Raw genomic sequence first — 21680 nt, forward strand, 5'->3', positions numbered from 1 at the left:
CAAATGATTGTACATTTTGTTGTGATTATTATACCTTAAGTGTGACAGCATTATATGGTGTGACTTTGGGCATTCAATAAATGTGGCTATCAGAAACATATTTAATATTAATATTAAATAATAACTTTAGTTTACATTAAAGCTACCTCAGGGCACCAGCCTTCAAAGAAGGAAAAGAGACAATTTATTGATTAAGTCTCATGAAAGTACTAACTACAAATTTGGAACTTTGATGAATAATTAAATTATTAACTTTAACCAAAATGACCACGTCAGTAGTTAGTAAAGATGAAGGATATGGTGTTCAGAGGTTGGAAAACTTCACACTTATGCAACATTAATGAAGACAACATTTGTGCTTAAGAAAAACATTTATTCTGAAAATAATAAAAATATAAACACACAAACTAACGAGGTGAACTTACCATGTGTGTGTGTGTGTGTGTGTGTGTGTGTGTGTGTGTGTGTGTGTGTGTGTGTGTGTGTGTGTGTGTGTGTGTGTGTGTGTTACAAAGTGTGGTTTCGAAATGGCGGCTGGCCACTATGAAGACAAAAGACCCCTGGAGTGTTGGGATCATGGGGCTGAGATCACATGTGTGTGTTGGGGAGAGGACTGTGTGAGGTGTTGGTGCGGGTCAGAGGAAGTAGTTAGTTACATGTGCAGCCAGATGCGCGCTCCTCCCTGCCGCTGCGCGTCACTTTACCTGTTCAAATGGCGCGCTGGTCGCTAGGCGCGTCAGGCGCCCGTATTTAAGGAGGCGGCCGTGCTTGGCTCGCCCTCCCTCCGTTTCCGCTCCTCTCCGGTGGGTCTTGGATAGCGTGGAAGAGCTACTTCTGTAGCCGCGGCGGAGTTTGGTGTGTTTGTGCAACAGCCAGCGCCTCCTTAAATATCCCCCATACGCAGTGTGACTGACCGCTGGCGTGGATCGCTCCGCCAGGGACCTTGGGTGCAGTTGCGGGTCTGCTTGCTGGATTCAGCTACGGCTGGGAGACTCCTACCCTCCGGGTTGCTGTGACTGTGCCTTGGCTTGACAGGGTGAGGCCCTGCTCCTTCGTCGGCCGTCATTGGCCACCATGCCTTGGACGGACCTGCTGTTTATTACGGAACTGTGTTCTGGCTTTACTGGAATTGCTTTACTGAAATTGCACTGTCTTAAACGTAGCGTGGAAACCACGGTGAGCGAGACGATACTTTTAAAAATGACACACTTCCTTGGTCCGAGCCATAAAAGTGTGTAGTTTTTAAAAGTATCGTCTCGTTCACCGTGGCTCTCCACACTACACCTTCACGGCGCGTGGAGTGACCACCACGGAGGGACGCCCTGATTTTAGTAACATTTAATCCCACTTACATTGTGTTTATATTGGTTTGTATTTGTTTTGTTGTTTTCAACCCTGACATGTTTTAATTATCTTTTTATTGTTGGTCAGGTGCTGTGGGCCTGAGGCAGCGACCCAATTCCTGGTGGTGGTGTTTTCTTCACAACCCATTTTGTTGGTTTGCTGTGTCACGGGTGGCTAGTTTATTAATCCTTCCCTTCTTTCTTTGGTTCTCGTCGCCGTGGTAAGTCCCAGCCCTGTCCATGTAGTTGCTCTTGTCAGAAGTGTTGTATTTCATATGTTAATTGGTATTCTGTTTGTTTCATTGTGCTTTTGTTCGTATTTATTCTGTTATATTAAAGTTCTTTTCCATTAGTACAACACGTCTCTTGCCCCGTGATTCAAACGAACCTGTGCTGTTGCACTTACAATATTTTTGTTATTTCCTGGAGGTGAAACTCCCCAGGTGGCTTGTGGCAACTTCTCACTATCCCCGCTTTCCCTCACGCTACACATGTAAAGAAAGAGTCTGATTCTATGTTATGTTACCAGTTCATGAAAAGGGGGAAAGGTCCTTTTTGAGGTGCTGTTTAAAGTCCAGTGAACTGGTCTTACTGGTCGTGGCTCCTGTTGTTGTGCATCTGCTGGTCAGACTTTGTGTCGTGGCCAATTGCTTGTGCTGAAGTTCTTAGGCAGGCTCTCGTGTCCCTGCCTTTTGGAAGGTTTCAGCAGTCTGCTTCAGGCAGGCCTGCTCGGAGGTCAAAGGAGCTGGAGCAGGGAGAGGAACCTACTCCTCCTGCAGAGGTCAGTAGAAAAGAGGGGGAACTGGGCTGTTATTGTCCTGGTGACCTCATGGGTCGGGGGGGCACACAGTGACCAATAGGGGTTGAAAGCTGTGTCCAGGGGCAGGTTCACACCTAGGTGTGAAGTTGAAGCACCCTGGGAGACTGAGTTCTGGAAGCTCGTCTTTGTCTCCAGAACAAAGAAGACATGTGGTCTCAGGCTTTGGCTTCACATGTAGGCCCAACTATTATTCAACTATTAGGTCACAACATTTAAAAAGTAATAATTCATGAATAAATATAACTCAATTTAAAAACCTGAAACTATCTGAGTGTTAAATCCTACTTAATGACAGATAATGTTATATTTACATCTCAACTTAAAAAAGGTCAGAACTCTGTTTCTGTTTCATAGTTTTTATTATTTTGATCACAATATTAAAATCACATCACTAGGCTGCTGTTGAATAAACACTTTTACAGACAGAATCATTTTGGCTTCATCACATCAAACAGACAAATGTTCATATATGTTGGATTATTTCATATGTGAACAGACTTTATGTGATTAAACATGAATCATGTCTCATGTGTGAGTTTTAATAAAGTTTGTTGAATGTGAACAATGATCAGCTGTTATTGATAAATGTGTTTTTATGTGGATCTTCATCAGTTTGCTCGACTTCATGGATCCACACAAAATCTAAATGATAGAAAACATTTTCCATGAAAGTAAAAAACAAACCAAAGATAAAGATCAGAAAATAATGAAATCTTTTTACACACGTGGAAAAGTCGACAGGAGAAATAAAAACGAGTGAGAAGTAAAAGGAGAAATAAACAAAGCTTTAGAATAACGAGTTTAACATTTAAATTCAGCAGATTTCTCTTGAAGAAATAAACATGATGAATAAAATCTTTATCTCTAACTGCTCTGATCCAGCGTCACAGAGACATTCACAGGTAACAGCTTCAAGTGATCTCCAGTGTTAAAGTATGGAAACATCTTCTGAGTGAAAGTGTGTGTGAAGGTGTGAATGTGTTTGTTAGTATCAGGATCAGAGAACGACAGTTCTCCTCTGTTCCAGTCCAGTTTCACTCTGATCCTCTGGATCTTCTGCACAGAGAGAACAGATGATGCTGATGGTGACAATGCTGAGTATTTACCTTCATAGAACCTTATTCCCCATAATCCAGACGGTTTGTCTCCCTTCCTCTGGAGAGGCTCTGCTCTTACACCCAGTGTCCAGTAAGTACTGTCTCCAACCAGGACGTCCCAGCTGTGAGTCCCTGAGTTAAAACCCTCAGATCCCAGGACTAAGGTGTAATAATCAAACCTCTCTGGATTGTCAGGAAGCTTCTGTTTCTTTCCTCGTCTCAAACTGGTCAGATCTTCAGACAGGACGAGTACTGGATGAGCAGAGTTTGGGTCCAGAACCACAGGACTGTAGGAGACCACGTCCTTCATCTTGTTCCAGATGTTGAAGCTCAGGTTGCCCAGATGTTTGGCCTCGTCTATCAGAGCTCCTGAGGCCAGCTGTGGATCATCCAGCAGGGGGCGCTGCTGGACTCGTTCCACTGCAGCCTTGTAGTTGAGCAGGAACGAGACGTCTTCAGCTCTCAGCTCGTCCTCTGTGGTTCTGATTGTGTCTGAAAGAGCCGTTATGTCTCTGCTCAGAGACTCAATCTTCTCCTTCATCATCCGACTCTTCTGCTCCTCTTCCTCCCTCAGTGCAGCCATCCTGGCCTCCTCTTCCTCCTCCAGAAACTGATGAAGCTTTTTAAACTGCTCCTTGATCTGCGTCTCTGTGAGTCCGGCCTGGACCTTAATGTGTTCTGCTGTTTGTTCAAACTCTACTTTAACACGTTCAAAACACTGTAACTTCTCCTTCAAGGGCTCCAGAGTTTCCTGAAGCTGCTTCTTGTGTTGTGGTGCAGCTTCATCGATGGGTCTGAATCTGTGGCCGGTGTGTTTTTCTGAATCTCTGCAGACGAGACACACTGGCTGCTGATGGTCCAGACAGAAGAGTCTGAGTTTCTTTGAGTGCAGATTGCAGAGATCATGATCTCTCTCCTGTAAGAAGGTCTCACACAGGTTCTTCAACACCAGGTTACCAGGTGGTTTACGCTTTAAAGATCTTCTCTTACAAAGTGGACACACTTTTACTTCTTTGTCTTTCCACCAGCTGTTCACACAGTCTTTACAGAAGCTGTGGCAACATAACAGAATGACAGGATCTCTGAAGACATCTTGGCAGACGGGACAGCAGAGATCCTCTTCTAATCTGGAAGCCATTGAGTCTCCAGGTGAAGCTGAAAACAGACAGTCAGTCAGTCACAGCTCCACGAACTTCACTGAGGTTCACTTCTTGTTTACCCTTATCAATGCTGCTAAAACCCTTATCTTGATGATGTTCTCATTTACATTTGACATCTATTGCACTTCTGTCCGTCCTGGGAGAGGGATCCCTCACATGTGGCTCTCTGAGGTTTCTACGTTCTTTTTACCCTGTTAAAAGGTTTTTTTTGTAGTTTTTCCTTACTCTTGTTGAGGGTTAAGGGCAGAGGATGTCACACCATGTTAAAGCCCTATGAGACAAGTTGTGATTTGTGAATATTGGCTATACAAATAAAATTTGATCGATTGATTGATTGACTTCCACTCTGAGTCGAGGTGTTTGTTAAACTCACGGTCAGTGTGTGGAGCGTCGGCAGGTTGTAGTTTGACTCTTCTCTCCTGCAGCTGGACTCACTCATGACGTTTGGTCCGGTTTGGTTCAGTTTGGTTTGGAAGGTGAATGTGATCGTCTGGTTTTCAGCCTGCGTCTCTTCCGGGAGGAACAGATGCTTCCTGGTTTCTCTGGTGTGTCAGGACACGATTGTAAAAAGTAATTCAAGCCTTGGATTTGATAACTGGTCAAAAGTCATTTGGCAGCAACAAGCTCACACACACAAGAGACTTGGTGTAAAATAGCTGCTTGAATATGATTGTGATCTGCTGAGTGTTCAAAATTCAGAGATCGTTCTGCTAGAGAGTGAAAGTGAAAGTTAAATATTAACAGGAAGTGCGGGGGGGAGTCTGTGACGTAACTGCAGAGCTGAAGTCTTATTAAAGAGACAGAAGCAAAGTGCAAACAAATGTTCACAATGTCAGAAAATTAAAAGATGGTTTTATAAAATTTGTTTGTCAGTGAAGTAAAAAGTATGACATCATCAAATGATTGTACATTTTGTTGTGATTATTATACCTTAAGTGTGACAGCATTATATGGTGTGACTTTGGGCATTCAATAAATGTGGCTATCAGAAACATATTTAATATTAATATTAAATAATAACTTTAGTTTACATTAAATCTACCTCAGGGCACCAGCCTTCAAAGAAGGAAAAGAGACAATTTATTGATTAAGTCTCATGAAAGTACTAACTACAAATTTGGAACTTTGATGAATAATTAAATTATTAACTTTAACCAAAATGACCACGTCAGTAGTTAGTAAAGATGAAGGATATGGTGTTCAGAGGTTGGAAAACTTCACACTTATGCAACATTAATGAAGACAACATTTGTGTTTAAGAAAAACATTTATTCTGAAAAAAATAAAAATATAAACACACAAACTAACGAGGTGAACTTACCATATACGTGTGTGTGTGTGTGTGTGTGTGTGTGTGTGTGTGTGTGTGTGTGTGTGTGTGTGTGTGTGTGTGTGTGTGTGTGTGTGTGTGTGTGTGTGTGTGTGTTACAAAGTGTGGTTTCGAAATGGCGGCTGGCCACTATGAAGACAAAAGACCCCCTGGAGTGTTGGGATCATGGGGCTGAGATCACATGTGTGTGTTGGGGAGAGGACTGTGTGAGGTGTTGGTGCCGGGTCAGAGGAAGTAGTTAGTTACATGTGCAGCCAGATGCGCGCTCCCTCCCTGCCGCTGCGCGGCACTTTACCTGTTCTAATGGCGCACTGGTCGCTAGGCGACGTCAGGCGCCCCGTATTTAAGGAGGCGGCCGTGCTTGGCTCGCCCTCCTTCCGTTTCCGCTCCTCTCCGGTGGGTTTTGGATAGCGTGGAAGAGCTACTTCTGTAGCCGCGGCGGAGTTTGGCGTGTTTGTGCAACAGCCAGCGCCTCCCTTAAATATCCCCCCCATACGCAGTGTGACTGACCGCTGGCGTGGGATCGCTCCGCCAGGGGACCTTCGGGGTGCAGTTGCGGGTCTGCTTGCTGGATTCAGCTACGGCTGGGGAGACTCCTACCCTCCGGGTTGCTGTGACTGTGCCTTGGCTTGACAGGGTGAGGCCCTGCTCCTTCGTCGGCCGTCATTGGCCACCATGCCTTGGACGGACCTGCTGTTTTGGCTTTACTGGAACTGTGTTCTGGCTTTACTGGAACGGTGTTCTGGCTTTACTGGAACTGTGTTCTGGCTTTACTGGAAATTGCACTGTCTTAAACGTAGCGTGGAGAGCCACGGTGAACGAGACGATACTTTTAAAAATGACACACTTCCTTGGTCCGAGCCATAAAAGTGTGTCGTTTTTAAAAGTATCGTCTCGTTCACCGTGGCTCTCCACACTACACCTTCACGGCGCGTGGAGTGACCACCACGGAGGGACGCCCTGATTTTAGTAACATTTAATCCCACTTACATTGTGTTTATATTGGTTTGTATTTGTTTTGTTGTTTTCAACCCTGACATGTTTTAATTATCTTTTTATTGTTGGTCAGGTGCTGTGGGCCTGAGGCAGCCACCCAATCCCTGGTGGTGGTGTTTTCTTCACAACCCATTTTGTTGGTTTGCTGTGTCACGGGTGGCTAGTTTATTAATCCTTCCCTTCTTTCTTTGGTTCTCGTCGCCGTGGTAAGTCCCAGCCCTGTCCATGTAGTTGCTCTTGTCATAAGTGTTGTATTTCATATGTTAATTGGTATTCTGTTTGTTTCACTGTGCTTTTGTTCGTATTTATTCTGTTATATTAAAGTTATTTTCCATTAGTACAACACGTCTCTTGCCCCGTGATTCAAACGAACCTGTGCTGTTGCACTTACAATATTTTTGTTATTTCCTGGAAGTGAAACTCCCCAGGTGGCGTTGTGGCAACTTCTCACTATCCCCACTTTCCCTCAGGCTACACATGTAAAGAAAGAGTCTGATTCTATGTTATGTTACCAGTTCATGAAACGGGGGAAAGGTCCTTTTTGAGGTGCTGTTTAAAGTCCAGTGAACTGGTCTTACTGGTCGTGGCTCCTGTTGTTGTGCATCTGCTGGTCAGACTTTGTGTCGTGGCCAATTGCTTGTGCTGAAGTTCTTAGGCAGGCTCTCGTGTCCCTGCCTTTTGGAAGGTTTCAGCAGTCTGCTTCAGGCAGGCCTGCTCGGAGGTCAAAGGAGCTGGAGCAGGGAGAGGAACCTACTCCTCCTGCAGAGGTCAGTAGAAAAGAGGGGGAACTGGGCTGTTATTGTCCTGGTGACCTCATGGGTCGGGGGGGCACACAGTGACCAATAGGGGTTGAAAGCTGTGTCCAGGGGCAGGTTCACACCTAGGTGTGAAGTTGAAGCACCCTGGGAGACTGAGTTCTGGAAGCTCGTCTTTGTCTCCAGAACAAAGAAGACATGTGGTCTCAGGCTTTGTCTTCACATGTAGGCCCAACTATTCACAACTATTAGGTCACAACATTTAAAAAAGTAATAATTCATGAATAAATATAACTCAATTTAAAAACCTGAAACTATCTGAGTGTTAAATCCTACTTAATGACAGATAATGTTATATTTACATCTCAACTTAAAAAAGGTCAGAACTCTGTTTCTGTTTCATAGTTTTTATTATTTTGATCACAATATTAAAATCACATCACTAGGCTGCTGTTAAATAAACACTTTTACATACAGAATCATTTTGGCTTCATCACATCAAACAGACAAATGTTCATATATGTTGAATTATTTCATATGTGAACAGACTTTATGTGATTAAACATGAATCATGTCTCATGTGTGAGTTTTAATAAAGTTTGTTGAATGTGAACAATGATCAGCTGTTATTGATAAATGTGTTTTTATGTGGATCTTCATCAGTTTGCTCGACTTCATGGATCCACACAAAATCTAACTGATAGAAAACATTTTCCATGAAAATGAAAAACAAACCAAAGATAAAGATCAGAAAATAATGAAATCTTTTTACACACGTGGAAAAGTCGACAGGAGAAATAAAAATGAGTGAGAAGTAAAAGGAGAAATAAACAAAGCTTTAGAATAACGAGTTTAACATTTAAATTCAGCAGATTTCTCTTGAAGAAATAAACATGATGAATAAAATCTTTCTCTCTAACTGCTCTGATCCAGCGTCACAGAGACATTCACAGGTAACAGCTTCAAGTGATCTATAGTGATAAAGTATGGAAACATCTTCTGAGTGAAAGTGTGTGTGAAGGTGTGAATGTGTTTGTTAGTATCAGGATCAGAGAACGACAGTTCTCCTCTGTTCCAGTCCAGTTTCACTCTGATCCTCTGGATCTTCTGCACAGAGAGAACAGATGATGCTGATGGTGACAATGCTGAGTATTTACCTTCATAGAACCTTATTCCCCATAATCCAGATGGTTTGTCTCCCTTCCTCTGGAGAGGCTCTGCTCTTACACCCAGTGTCCAGTAAGTACTGTCTCCAACCAGGACGTCCCAGCTGTGAGTCCCTGAGTTAAAACCCTCAGATCCCAGGACTAAGGTGTAATAATCAAACCTCTCTGGATTGTCAGGAAGCTTCTGTTTCTCGCCTCGTCTCAAACTGGTCAGAGTTTCAGACAGGACGAGTACTGGATGAGCAGAGTTTGGGTCCAGAACCACAGGACTGTAGGAGACCACGTCCTTCATCTTGTTCCAGGTGTTGAAGCTCAGGTTGCCCAGATGTTTGGCCTCGTCTATCAGAGCTCCTGAGGCCAGCTGTGGATCATCCAGCAGGGGGCGCTGCTGGACTCGTTCCACTGCAGCCTTGTAGTTGAGCAGGAACGAGACGTCTTCAGCTCTCAGCTCGTCCTCTGTGGTTCTGATTGTGTCTGAAAGAGCCGTAATGTCTCTGCTCAGAGACTCAATCTTCTCCTTCATCATCCGACTCTTCTGCTCCTCTTCCTCCCTCAGTGCAGCCATCCTGGCCTCCTCTTCCTCCTCCAGAAACTGATGAAGCTTTTTAAACTGCTCCTTGATCTGCGTCTCTGTGAGTCCGGCCTGGACCTTAATGTGTTCTCCTGTTTGTTCAAACTTTACTTTAACACGTTCAAAACACTGTAACTTCTCCTTCAAGGGCTCCAGAGTTTCCTGAAGCTGCTTCTTGTGTTGTGGTGCAGCTTCATCGATGGGTCTGAATCTGTGGTCGCTGTGTTTTTCTGAATCTCTGCAGACGAGACACACTGGCTGCTGATGGTCCAGACAGAAGAGTCTGAGTTTCTTTGAGTGCAGATTGCAGAGAGCATGTGAAGAGCTCTGATCTCTCTCCTGTAAGAAGGTCTCACACATGTTCTTCAACACCAGGTTACCAGGTGGTTTACGCTTTAAAGATCTTCTCTTACAAAGTGGACACACTTTTACTTCTTTGTCTTTCCACCAGCTGTTCACACAGTCTTTACAGAAGCTGTGGCTACATAACAGAATGACAGGATCTCTGAAGACATCATGGCAGACGTGACAGCAGAGATCCTCTTCTAATCTGGAAGCCATTGAGTCTCCAGGTGAAGCTGAAAACAGACAGTCAGTCAGTCACAGCTCCACGAACTTCACTGAGGTTCACTTCTTGTTTACCCTTATCAATGCTGCTAAAACCTTTATCTTGATGATGTTCTCATTTACATTTGACATCTATTGCACTTCTGTCCGTCCTGGGAGAGGGATCCCTCACATGTGGCTATCTGAGGTTTCTACGTTCTTTTTACCCTGTTAAAAGGTTTTTTTTGTAGTTTTTCCTTACTCTTGTTGAGGGTTAAGGGCAGAGGATGTCACACCATGTTAAAGTCCTATGAGACAAGTTGTGATTTGTGAATATTGGCTATACAAATAAAATTTGATCGATTGATTGATTGACTTCCTCTCTGAGCCGAGGTGTTTGTTAAACTCACGGTCAGTGTGTGGAGCGTCGGCAGGTTGTAGTTTGACTCTTCTCTCCTGTAGCTGGACTCACTCAGGACGTTTGGTCTAGTTTGGTTTAGTTTGGTTTGGAAGGTGAATGTGATCGTCTGGTTTTCAACCTGCGTCTCTTCAGGGAGGAACAGATGTTTCCTGGTTTCTCAGGTGTCAGGAGAGGGTGGAGCTTGAGATGCTGGATGATGAAACCTGTAAAACCTGAAACAAATGTACAAGCAGCTCTGCTGCCAGTAAAAACTATGCACCTCCCTTATGGACTGGACTTTAACTCTTAACTGTGCCTGATTCATCTGCCTGTGAAATATCAACGGTCCATGTGCAATCTATGTGTTACCGGCGCCAGACCTAGGGGAAATCTGGACCGGCAGCAAGGGTTACACAGGCTAGGGAGCGCTGCGTAACCAATAGATACATAGATATAGTCTCTGTGGATTTAAGAAAGGAGAAGACTAAGTTTAGCGTCTTGCTCAGACTGAACTCATTTATTATCAGCTGCGCATGCGCTGAGCCTGTGCTTACAGTCTCCCTTCAGGACCCACCGCTGTACCAACAGCACCACCTACTGACGTGGAGTATAATTGTCATGTGAAACTGTTAGAATAGTTCAGTTGTCTTTCAAAAAATAGGGGGGGGTATCTGTTAAAATGAAAACTAAATGCATAGCATTTTCAACCTATTACATATGCACTGTACATATCTTTACTGTCTTTACACTGTATGCATTAGTTTCATTACATTCATGTATTTCGATATCTTTATATATTGAAGTATGACCTGGGTTAATGTGAAGTATTTTCTCTTTTGTACATTAAGAGGTCATTTCCTGTGCTTTGACTAGAACTTGAACATTTCAGGTTTCCTTTCCACACGGGTGTCAACACATCGTATTTCGTTTTAATTGAGAAGGTAACTTGCTAAAATTGAATGAGCAGCATAGACATTCATAAACATTCATATGTTAAAGTGCAATAAAGAATATAAATGGAATATAAACACTTCCTCAAGCGGCAGGAACAGTTGAGTAAATATATGTTGGACAAGTTTCCTCAAAACAATGTAAATGAGACATTTTGATACAACCAATAAAATTGAATAGATATAAAAAACCCAGATATTACATGAAAATGGTAAAACTCAAATATTAAAGTCCACTGAATTTTCATTCAGGGACATTTGAGTGAATGTCTTGACATCACTGAACTGATCAAACATTTATAAAGACAAAGTGAGATGATCCTCGTGTGTAAGAACATATCCTGAACCTTTAATCGTATATATTTTTAGGACTCATCTCGTTTCCGTGTGAAAACCTGTGACGAACACGGGGTGTGATAATTGTAAGAACAGCACTGGGGGGGGTCAGGGTTTACATTCTTGGGGTATTGCATTTTGCTGCACTTCTGCTCCCTCAACAATGTCGTGCCTCATCGGGGCCACAATCCTCAGCGACCGCAGGGCCGAGCGGGGCGACAGCTGCCGGGCCGGAAAAACAACGGACGCCACTTTTCCTCCATGCGAACCTCATGAGAAATTCCTGGAATGGCGGCGATTGTAATGTGGCCCTATACAGTTACATAATGAGGGCGCTTCATAAACATAATCTCTGCTTCCCTTTTCCTTCCTCTTCCCTCCACTTCCCCTTCTCATCTCCTGCCTGTGAACCGCCTCTCTTTCTCGCCGCTCTGCATCCGCTTCCCACCTCCCGCCGTCCTTTGCACATTTCACACTGTGACGCTGGACTTTACACAGCTGCGCTTACACAGCTGTTGTTTGATTGCAGATGTGATTTTGCTTATGCACATTGTGTGTGTGTGTGTGTATGTGTGTGTGTGTGTGTGTTTTGTTCCCGGCTGCTTGATAACAGCGTTCTCTGAGCCATGAAACAGTAAATATCCATCATCCCTGACAGGCGGCAGGTTTTCTGACCACATCACGTTTCAGCTTTTGACTCCATGAAATTAGTTCAGGTTCTTTAAATCAGTTTTCATTCATCCCACTGTTCCTGAATCCTTCGTCCATTTTTAATAAGCGTGTATAAAAAAGCACGTGGCTGAAAATCCAGAAAAATGTAAATATTCCAAAGTTTTATCACTTAGCTGAGGTGGAAAACGTTATACGGATTAAATTAATGTGTCAGGAGATGCAAAGGTAACAGAAAAATGAATAGACTGTGATGTAAATGAAGCATGTGACTTAAATTAAGCATCTAAAGTCAGATGTAACAACTCAAGGTGAATGATAATGTTGCTCTGGGACTTCTGGATGTGTCAATTAGCTTTTTTTTCTAAACAAGTTCATTATATGAACTTTTAACAAGGTGATTATCTCACCGTCATGTTTCATAACTTCTATCTGCTGCCCCCAAAACGGCAAAAAGAGTTTTCTGCAGGTTTAAAGTCACAGATTGTAAATAAAGATGGACGACACGTCTTCATTTCCTCCCACTGTACAAAAATTAAGCTAAAATATCTCAGATACAGACGCTGCCATGTTGCACTTTTGACCATATGTGGAGCCACGGTATCGAGGTCCCGCCCAAATCATCCTCAACCAATGTTTCATCCCATTTTAAAGCATCAGACAACTTATTAACCAAAGTTACTGGAGAAATCAACACTTGTGATTCAGCTAAAATGACAAAAACTCAGTGAATGTGTACGTTGACTTCTCCACATCCCATCCACTAACATGGAGGAGGCAGGGCTTATGATCTTTACTGCAGCCAGCCACCAGATGGAGATTGAGAAACTTTGGCTTCACTTTTTGAGAGCCGTCATGGCGTCCGTATTTATTGTTTTGATGCCAGTTTTGTTTTTAACCTTTTATGTGTTTTATTCAACCCACTTTTATTCTGCATTATTAATCCTTGTCTTACACGATATGTCCTCATGTGCAGTTTTTTCTTTGTTTCTTACACAATGTTGTTCTGCAGCTGCTGCAGCACATTTCCCCAAAAGGACAGTAAAGTATATTTGATTTGATTTGATGTGAATCAGGAACGTGAGCCTCAAACTGGTTGAATTGGTCAATGTGGTGTGTAGTTCTTTCTGTGGTTGACACAACTAGTAAAGCACAACATATAAATGACCTCTATTTACCATTTAATAAACACACAGTCTTTTGCCTGTCGTTACCCTGAAGCCTGGAACTTAAAACACAGAGCTTGAAACAGACTGGTCCGTGTGATGTCGTTTAAAAAGACGTCCCAAGAGACGAGAGACACTCGCCTGAGACACGGGGCCCTGCAGGGACAAACTGCTCCTCTAGAGGTCAGTAGTGCAGCTTCAGACCCTGTTGGAGGTTGTAATCAAAATCTTTGCTCGTCTCAAAATGTTATGACTGAACGTTGGAAACAAAAAGAGCTTTTATTTAACCAAGACGTCCAGCGGCGAGAAACACTCTCCCTTCCCATTCGGTCCCGTGTATTGTACAGAAAACCACTTGAAAACCCGCGTTGACAGTTTGAAATAACAAGTCGTGTAACTGAAGAGACTTTTTCCACGACACAGGGAAACACAGTTTACGTCTGCAGCTCGTAAACAACCACGTCGGCTTCTCCACCCCCGAGTTGTTTACGTGCTCCTCGTCCACCGGCTCCTCGCCCTCCTCCTCAGCGCTTGGAGTGGGTGTTGTATGAAGAGGCCTATTTAAAAAGGACCTGAGGGAGCGCCGCCTCTCCCCAACAGCTGCCCAGCTGTTCCACCTTGTTGACCACCCCCACCCGCCAGCCTCCCAGCAGCCCATGACCAACGCAACCACTCAGCGGGGCCTTGACATCACAGCCGAACGAGGACGCCAGCAGCTACTGTGCAGCTGTAATGAAAGGAGGGTTCTCAGGGCGAGGACAGGGTCAGTTTTCAATCCGTCTGATGTTGAATCTGAATCTGATGCAACGAACATCAGTCAGCAGATAAGAACACATCTCCGATCAGAAAGATTAACACAGATTCAACAGCGACGTGTCTCGTCCTGCGAACACTGTGTCGCTCCTGCCTCACCCTGGAGATCCAGCGCCCCCTCACCCACCCTCGTCTTCCTCAGGCAGGAGCAGCAGATGAAAGCGAGAGCGAGCATGAAAGGCAACGTCTTGGCAGTGGAGATGACCTCCGGGCTTTACTCCTCTCGTTTCTTCTATCTGCAGCCTCCTCCCACCTTTTCACCTGCTAAAACCCTCCACTTCCCCCCCCCACTGCCCATCCCCCACACCACAGACCCTCTCCTGTCCGTGGGTGGGATCGAGGAGTTCGGAGACAAGGGCGATTAAGAGTCCATCATCCCATTATTTCCTGTTTTCACACCGGAGGGAGAATCTTAAAACGCAGCCATTAGTTGATTATGTTTCCTCAGTTGTTGTTAATCACGGGGGGGTTGTGTTAAGTGTTAGAGTCATTATGTTGGTCTTATTTCAGCTTTTATCCTTCAGGTTTCGGGGGGAAAGAGATGAGTCTGCAGAGTCAGCAGAAACTCACGGTTTGCAGCTGTGAACGTTATCAAAAGGTCACTTATGGAAAACTGTGTCGTAGATATGAGATGAAACTGAGACACGTTTCATTTACGTGCTTAAACTCTTTCCAGTGCACTGAGGCCTGTTGTTCATCATCTTAGAGGGAAATATAATTTATGCACCAGTATTTTTACACTGAATTATTTCACCAGGATAATTCAGAGTACTTTTTTTTTTTTGCATAGCATTTTATACCCATATTCATTTTGTATATGCTCCCATTTGTTAATGTGGGTTATCAAGATTATCGTCTTGGTTAACACTGATCTGGTGACACAGGACGTGAACCCATGATTCAAAGTTCTGCACTTTGAATGACACCATACCTACGACTAACGAAGAAATCTAAATGTTTCACAGAAATAAAACTGAATTGCAACAGAGAGAAATGTAAATCAGGTTTCATACACAGTCGCGTCGCAGCTTTGTTTCAGAGGTGAAGTTCGGGTTTATTGCTCCTGTGAGATGTTTCTATCTGAGAGCAGCAGATGCCTTCACAAGAAAAATTATTATTAAAAAAGGGGCAAAAAAAAACTCAACTCAAAATCCTTACCCACAAAACATCTGTCAGACCTGCTGGTTGCTAGGCAACAGCTCCCCTCGTCTCTCCGTCACTGCGCTTCTGTTTTTTAAAAATTTTTTTCTCGTCCCTGATAAAACGTACAGTACCTGGCGTTCTGCTTAGCGAAGAGGTTTCATTACCTCGGGGACGGTTATCACTTCACCGTTAGCCACTGTGGCGTGGACAGGTTTAACGCCCGGGCTAATTAGGTTTGTGTCCAAAGAGCTTCTTCTACCCCCCCGCCCTCCCTCTGCCCTCCCTTAGATGAACAGCGAGGCGCTAACAGCCGTGAGAAATCAGCCATGGAATTATTCAAAAAGCAATTCAGCCTAAACAGTAGGGGAGATATGGAGCGGGCCTTTCACCCGAACAGGCAGCAACTGAAAAACAGCCCCGGAATCTCTCTTCATTTCAACCCAGCAGTGATTAAACGTCGGGAGAAACAAGCTCGAGCTCCACGGCTGCACATATTTCACATTTAACAAGCCGTCGTAGGGAGATACAGGAAAACACGCTGCATGGGAAACAGGTTCAGACCAAACTCAAGTCCTATTTTTACTGGTTTTCATTTAAAGTGAAAACATCTTAAAAAGGCCAAACATGGTTTTCCTTGATTTCTCTGATAATATAATTAATGGATCTTGATGAATAAAAAAGAAAATCTGTCTTGTTTAGGGGAGAGTGTGAAATTTGGCGCGGATCCAAACTAAAATCTGGATCTAGTGAATATAAATGTGGTTTCAAAAGGGGACTGTTGGCACCCGACTGAGTCACATCCCTTTTTCATTCATTTGTTTTATTTATGCCTCGTTGATGTGGTTTCTTTTTCTCTTTGTCTGGGACACGACACGACACATAAGACTGGCAGGTGATACTTGCATTATTTTCTAGTTTCAGTCTGTGTAAATGGCCCAGTTCCTGTGTCCTGTGATAGTTTGTGGAAACAGCGGACAGAAACCACTTTGACTTCAAATCGATGAGGTCAAACAGGGGGGGAACAGTCGGAGCAACACGAGGCAGTGGACAGGAGAGCTGACGATGTGACGGGAGCTCGAGAGCAGAGCTGCGTTTATGTCTTCAGCCCGATGAGCCAACGAGCAACAGCTGAGCAGGCGTCAAGGACCAGCTGACGAGAGGCAGATGTGCAGGAGCAGGAAAAACGACCAAACACCAACAATCGGCTTTTTATACACTGTGCACATCTGCCTTTTTAAAACTGACACTTTCCCTTGTTTTTGACCTGTGACTCAAAGCTGAGGATTATTTCATAAAATGTGTCTCATCCAGTTTGTTCAGTGTCATAAATGTGACCAAAAAAAGTTTAACATTGTAAAAGTTTAATATGGTACAAGGTCTGATTCAGAGGAATTGAAGTGAATTGTGAGCAGAATCAGGAAAACGTGCAGGAATCGACACAGAAACTATACGAGAGCTTTAAATGGAACCAGCCCAGTGAGCGTGTTGTGAGTCATTGTAATTACACTGCAGATGTTAACAATCCACATCTGAACATCTGCTACTGTTATCGAGCTGCAGCTGCAAAAGTTAAAAGCACAATGAAGACGTTTCTCACTAAATATGCTTCAATGCTGCTCATTTGATTCATCAAATACGTTTCAGGGAACAGTTTCTGCGGCCTCGGGTTTTTTTTTCCAAGTGCGACATTAAAGACTATGTCTGGAGTTGTTGAAGCTGTTTTCAGACGTGTGTGAAAGGGAACATTTTTATTGACAGTGCTGTTTGTGCACGTTTAAGCACAGAACCCACTGTAACTGTAACAGAGTTTGAATCACAGCCAGAAGCTTCCAGTGATTTTCAGGGATGTTTTCGAATCATCATCGAACACGTCCTGTATCTTGTACCTGCCTCTGTGCTGGTTACAAAGCGCTGTGTCTTGCCGGGAGTCTGCAAACTGCAGATTGACTCAATTTGCAGTTTGTGTTTCCGGAAATGAAACCTCATCCCTGCTGGGTCCGAGCCACGTCTCCCAGAAATCTCTCCTCCTGACTAATACACTCATGCATCCATAGCCTGGTAACTCGCTCTCGTCTGCCAGCGTCTGTAATCCTGGCTGCGTGATTTGAAATATTATTGTTCGTACAGTCAGGGAATCCTAGCATTTAAAATATACTCGAAATATCTTCTTCCCAGACCAGAAAAAAGAAATCGCCGAGGGAAACACACTTTGTTGCAGAAACTCGTGATGCAACAGAGAAAAAACAGCCTCTTAACATTTGTTGTCGACTCTTCAACCAGGAACATTATTTGTTCAAACGTTTTGCACATCGTCCCCATCAGTTAAGCGACATGTTGAGCTTCCAGATGTGGACGTGATGACGCCCCCGCTCAGATGAAAGGTGCAGCAGGTGGTGGATGTTTGTTGATACAGGAGAGGAGACGTCAGGACGCAGGCTCCAGATGTGGTAATTGTTCACAGTCGAAAAGAGAAAAAAGAAGCAGAAAAAGCAACGAGAGGAAAAAACGAGGACGGTGATGAGAGAGCGGAGGAAGAGAAGAAACCTCTGGGTGCTCAGTGGGGGTCAAGAGAGAAAATTACACTTGGCAGTGTGTGTGTGTGTGTGTGTGTGTGTGTGTGTGTGTGTGTGCATCATTGTTACGGGTCGACACTGAATCCCTCCAACCCTCCAACCTCTCTCTTCATCTTTGTTCCCATTGCTTCCTTTTCTTCTTCTCATCTTCTTTCCCTCCGTCTGCTTTCATCTCCCACTTGTCTTCAGGCTATTTACCTCTTTTCCTCCCACTTCACTGTCACCTCTGCCTTTCTTGTCCTCTTTCTGCTGGTCTCTCTCTCTTCTCTTTTCCTCACACTCACCCTCTGGTTGAAGGGGGGGGGGGGTTCGTCTACCTGTTTGGACCAGAAGTGAAATATTTCATCTTCTGTAGAATGGATTGACTCAGAGTTTTATACAGATATTCATTTCTTTGCAGACGATGTTTGTTGATGACTTTGCTGATCCTGAATATTCCTGATATTCCTCTACTCTTCACTGTCCTCCTCCTATTTTCAGTCTGTTTCTTTCTTTCTTTCGCCACCATATCTCCTCAACTTGTTTTCGAATCCTGGAACTTTGCTCCCTCCGTTTGTCTTCTCGTCTCCTCCCTTCTCTTTGACCTCCTCGTCCTTTTCCTCTTCTCCATCTCCATTCCTCTTTTGTCCTTGTGACATCGCTCTCCTCGTCCTTCCTCCTACTCTGTTTCCGTGCTCCCTCTTCTCTTCCTCTCTCTTCTTCTTCACTGGTCATTTCTCTGTCCTCCAGGAAGTGCCTTGTCAATGGCGACCATTGAGCGTCCCCGGCTCTGGCCCAGTTGGGCGTCTCCGGCTGTGTCCACAGTTGTCGTGGAGAGGGACACAAGCCGCCAGAGCTGGTCGTCCTCCCACCGCGCTTCTTTGACCCGGCCCGGCCCCGACCTGCTGGGCAGCCGGCTTCCAGCCCGAACGAGCCAGCGGTGGTGCTGCTGGTGCAGGATGTGTGTGTGTGTGTGTGTGTGTGTGTGTGTGTGTGTGTGTGTGTGTGTGTGTGTGTGTGTGTGTGTGTGTGTGTGTGTGTGTGCTGGTTAGTTGGCTGAACACAGTGTCACAGCACAATAAACCCTCTGGCTGCGACGGAGCATCAGTCACTGGCTGACGGGAGGAAGCAACAAGATCTCAGTGATTTTGCCTCGGTACAGAATCATGTGTTTTACAACGTGTCGTTTCCTCTGACTCTGCAAAAAGATGACAAAACTTTTCATGTTCATATTTAACTTTTTCTCCCCTGATTCCTCAAATCAAGGTTTCTGCTGATTCGGTAAGAAATGTGTTTTCTGAACTGTACATAACTCTGTGGATTATTTTTGCTTTAAAGGTCCATTTATGTAAGATTTATGTGAAAGGATCTTTTGGCAGAAATTGAATATAAAATAATGTGTATTATCTGAATTGTACGAATTGTCTTGTCTACCCTAGAATGAGCCCTTTATATTTAAATACTTATATTTACATCAGAAGTATGTGGCAGTTATTGTGTCCTACTTTTGATCAAGGATAAAATCTAAGTAATACACTATAAAGATTAAGTATGAATACTTTAAACAACAGTTTGTGTTTGTCCCTCTCTCGTTTCAACGTGACGATGCCAGATCCTGCAGACCTGCGAGCGCAGCTCCCCTCAACACCTCCGGGATCAAACGGGCGACTGTGCACCAGATCTTATCCGACTCGTGACGTCACGTCGTGTTTGCACAACACGGACGCAACTGCACTTCAATCTCCGTCGTCTTTGTTCGAATCCGGAGCCCAGAGACAGAGCAGAGAAACACTCACCACAGTCCCACTACATTCTGACTGTAATGTGCCATAATTACACAGTGGATGTATGTATTGTGCTTGATTGCCGCAGCCCTCAGTGACCCTGAGCAGCATAAACAGACGGATGGATCTACTGTATAATTACAGCGTAATGAGTTGCAGCCCGTCTCCGAGAGAAAATAAAAGCCAGAAATATGAGATTTATGTGATTTTATGTTGCTCCGCTTTAAAATGCTCCAGGAAAACAGAGTCTATGTGTAAAAGTGCATCCAGCACAGAAGTTACACCACGTAGAAACTATGCTGTGAGCCACAGCCGAGGCAGAGATGTCTGTGATTCTGCTTGGCTCTCCTTCGGTGTGATGTAGGAAAACACGGTGCAGCAGCGCGGGTGCATGTGATACTGTAATTATGGGATGTACATACTTGTAATTATACAATAAAACCACAGGCCGTGGTTTCTTTCAACAAGAGGCTGCTGTTGAGGGAGACAACGGGGAAAGTCTGAGACTTCGGTGTCTTTACGTTGCTCTTTTTTTTGTTACCGTGCAGCTACGAAGGGAAGAGAGAACTGAGAAGAGTTAAAGGAAACATAGAATTTACAATAAGAGCTTTACTGGAAAGTTACAGACCATATTTAGGTCAGGCAATAAAACCGGAGTTGCAGCCTTTGTTGTAAAGACACAAAGAAAAGCCAGTGATTTTTCCGCTTTTATCTTTGCTCTACTTTAACATCATGTAAAGGAAACACACTGTAAATGTATATGCATGGATGTGAGCTTATAATAACTATGTTTATATATACACTCTATATAATTACACACTACGGCAGCGGTTGTTTAAAAAAAAAGACGCAGAACATATCTGTGCTTTTATTTTGCTCCGCTTTAAAATGGAAAAACCGAGTAAATCGATGAGAGCGTGTAAGAGGACACAGTGTTTACACCACACTGGGATCAGAGTGGACCTCAGCTGCACAGCATCTTTACATCGGAGCTCAATGAGTCAAAAACAACCATTTCTCTGCTTTTGCTTTGTCCTGATCTCAGACGACGTCGGCCAAACAAAAGTGACAGAAAAGTGTCAAACACACGAGAGGGTACAGAACTCGGGTTTGAACTGTGGACGAGCGGAGACACTGAGACGATCCCTTCGTTGGTTCTGTTAGTGGAGAGAATTCAGTGTAATCACTAGAAAACACTGAGCTACAGACAATCTGCGGCTCTTTGAATTATGTAAAAGCAACATCACAGAGAACAGCCGAAACCTGCTGGAGACTTTCTTCTGCTCGTCTTTGACAGAGGATCATTCAGGAAAACAATAAAAACACAAACAAGGGGAAACATTCCCCAAAATACCTTTTAATCACAGGAAGACTGAAGCTCTTTGACAACATGAAACGACCACAGAGGAACCTGCCGCCTGACCGGGGTTAGGACGTTTAGAAAATGGGCCATAAACACTTCTTTGTATGTTGTTGTCTTAACAATAGATGAGAGGATGAAGTCATGTGGATCGCCCCCTGCTGGCTGGCTGCAGTATACATCATGAACCCAGCCTCCTCCATGTTAGTGGATAGTACATGGACTAAAATGTCAAATAAATTTTTCTTAAAAGATGTTTTCTGTCATTTTCGGTAGTTTTTACGATCGTTCAGGTTTCTGGTAGGTTTGGCTTTGATTGGTTATTTGATGCTATAATAAAGGGGTGGAATGTCATGATTGACAGCTGTGACCGACTCGTGATTGGTCGAGCATGTGGTGGAGGCGGGAGCAAGATGGCGCCGTTGATATCCGGGATGTTTTGGATTCATTTCTGGATAGTGGGAGGAAGAGGAGATGCTCTTCATCTTTTTTTACAGTCTATAATCTAAAAATTTGTGTTATACAGAGTCTTATCCATCCTGAAATGTAGACAACCTATTTACAGTTGGAGTAATATCATAACTTAGATATTCAGTCAGTGTGTGTGAGTCTGAATATAAGACAGACACAGTTTGATCAGGCTGTTTTCACGTTTTACACAAAAAATTATTAAATTTAAAGCACCACACGGATCCTGTCTGACATTAGTATTTGTTTCTGAAC

The 21680-nt window shown here is 43.9% G+C and overlaps 2 protein-coding genes across 2 annotated transcripts; both read right to left on the reverse strand.

The window, feature by feature from the left end:
* Positions 1-3027: 3027 nt before the first annotated feature.
* On the reverse strand, positions 3028-5143 carry LOC118116647 (nuclear factor 7, brain-like). Its single transcript, XM_035168459.2, has 2 exons — positions 4794-5143; positions 3028-4415 (listed from the first exon to the last, which is right to left on the reverse strand). Exon 2 carries the CDS (start codon positions 4396-4398, stop codon positions 3028-3030), a length of 1371 nt encoding a protein of 456 aa, XP_035024350.2. The 5' UTR covers positions 4399-4415; positions 4794-5143.
* A 3273-nt stretch (positions 5144-8416) lies between these two features.
* Positions 8417-9799, reverse strand: LOC118116517 (nuclear factor 7, brain-like). Its single transcript, XM_035168253.2, has one exon. It carries the CDS (start codon positions 9797-9799, stop codon positions 8417-8419), a length of 1383 nt encoding a protein of 460 aa, XP_035024144.2.
* Positions 9800-21680: the final 11881 nt, after the last annotated feature.

This window comes from Hippoglossus stenolepis, chromosome 10 (genome assembly GCF_022539355.2).
Source record: "Hippoglossus stenolepis isolate QCI-W04-F060 chromosome 10, HSTE1.2, whole genome shotgun sequence".
NCBI classification, from domain to species: Eukaryota; Metazoa; Chordata; class Actinopteri; order Pleuronectiformes; family Pleuronectidae; genus Hippoglossus; species Hippoglossus stenolepis.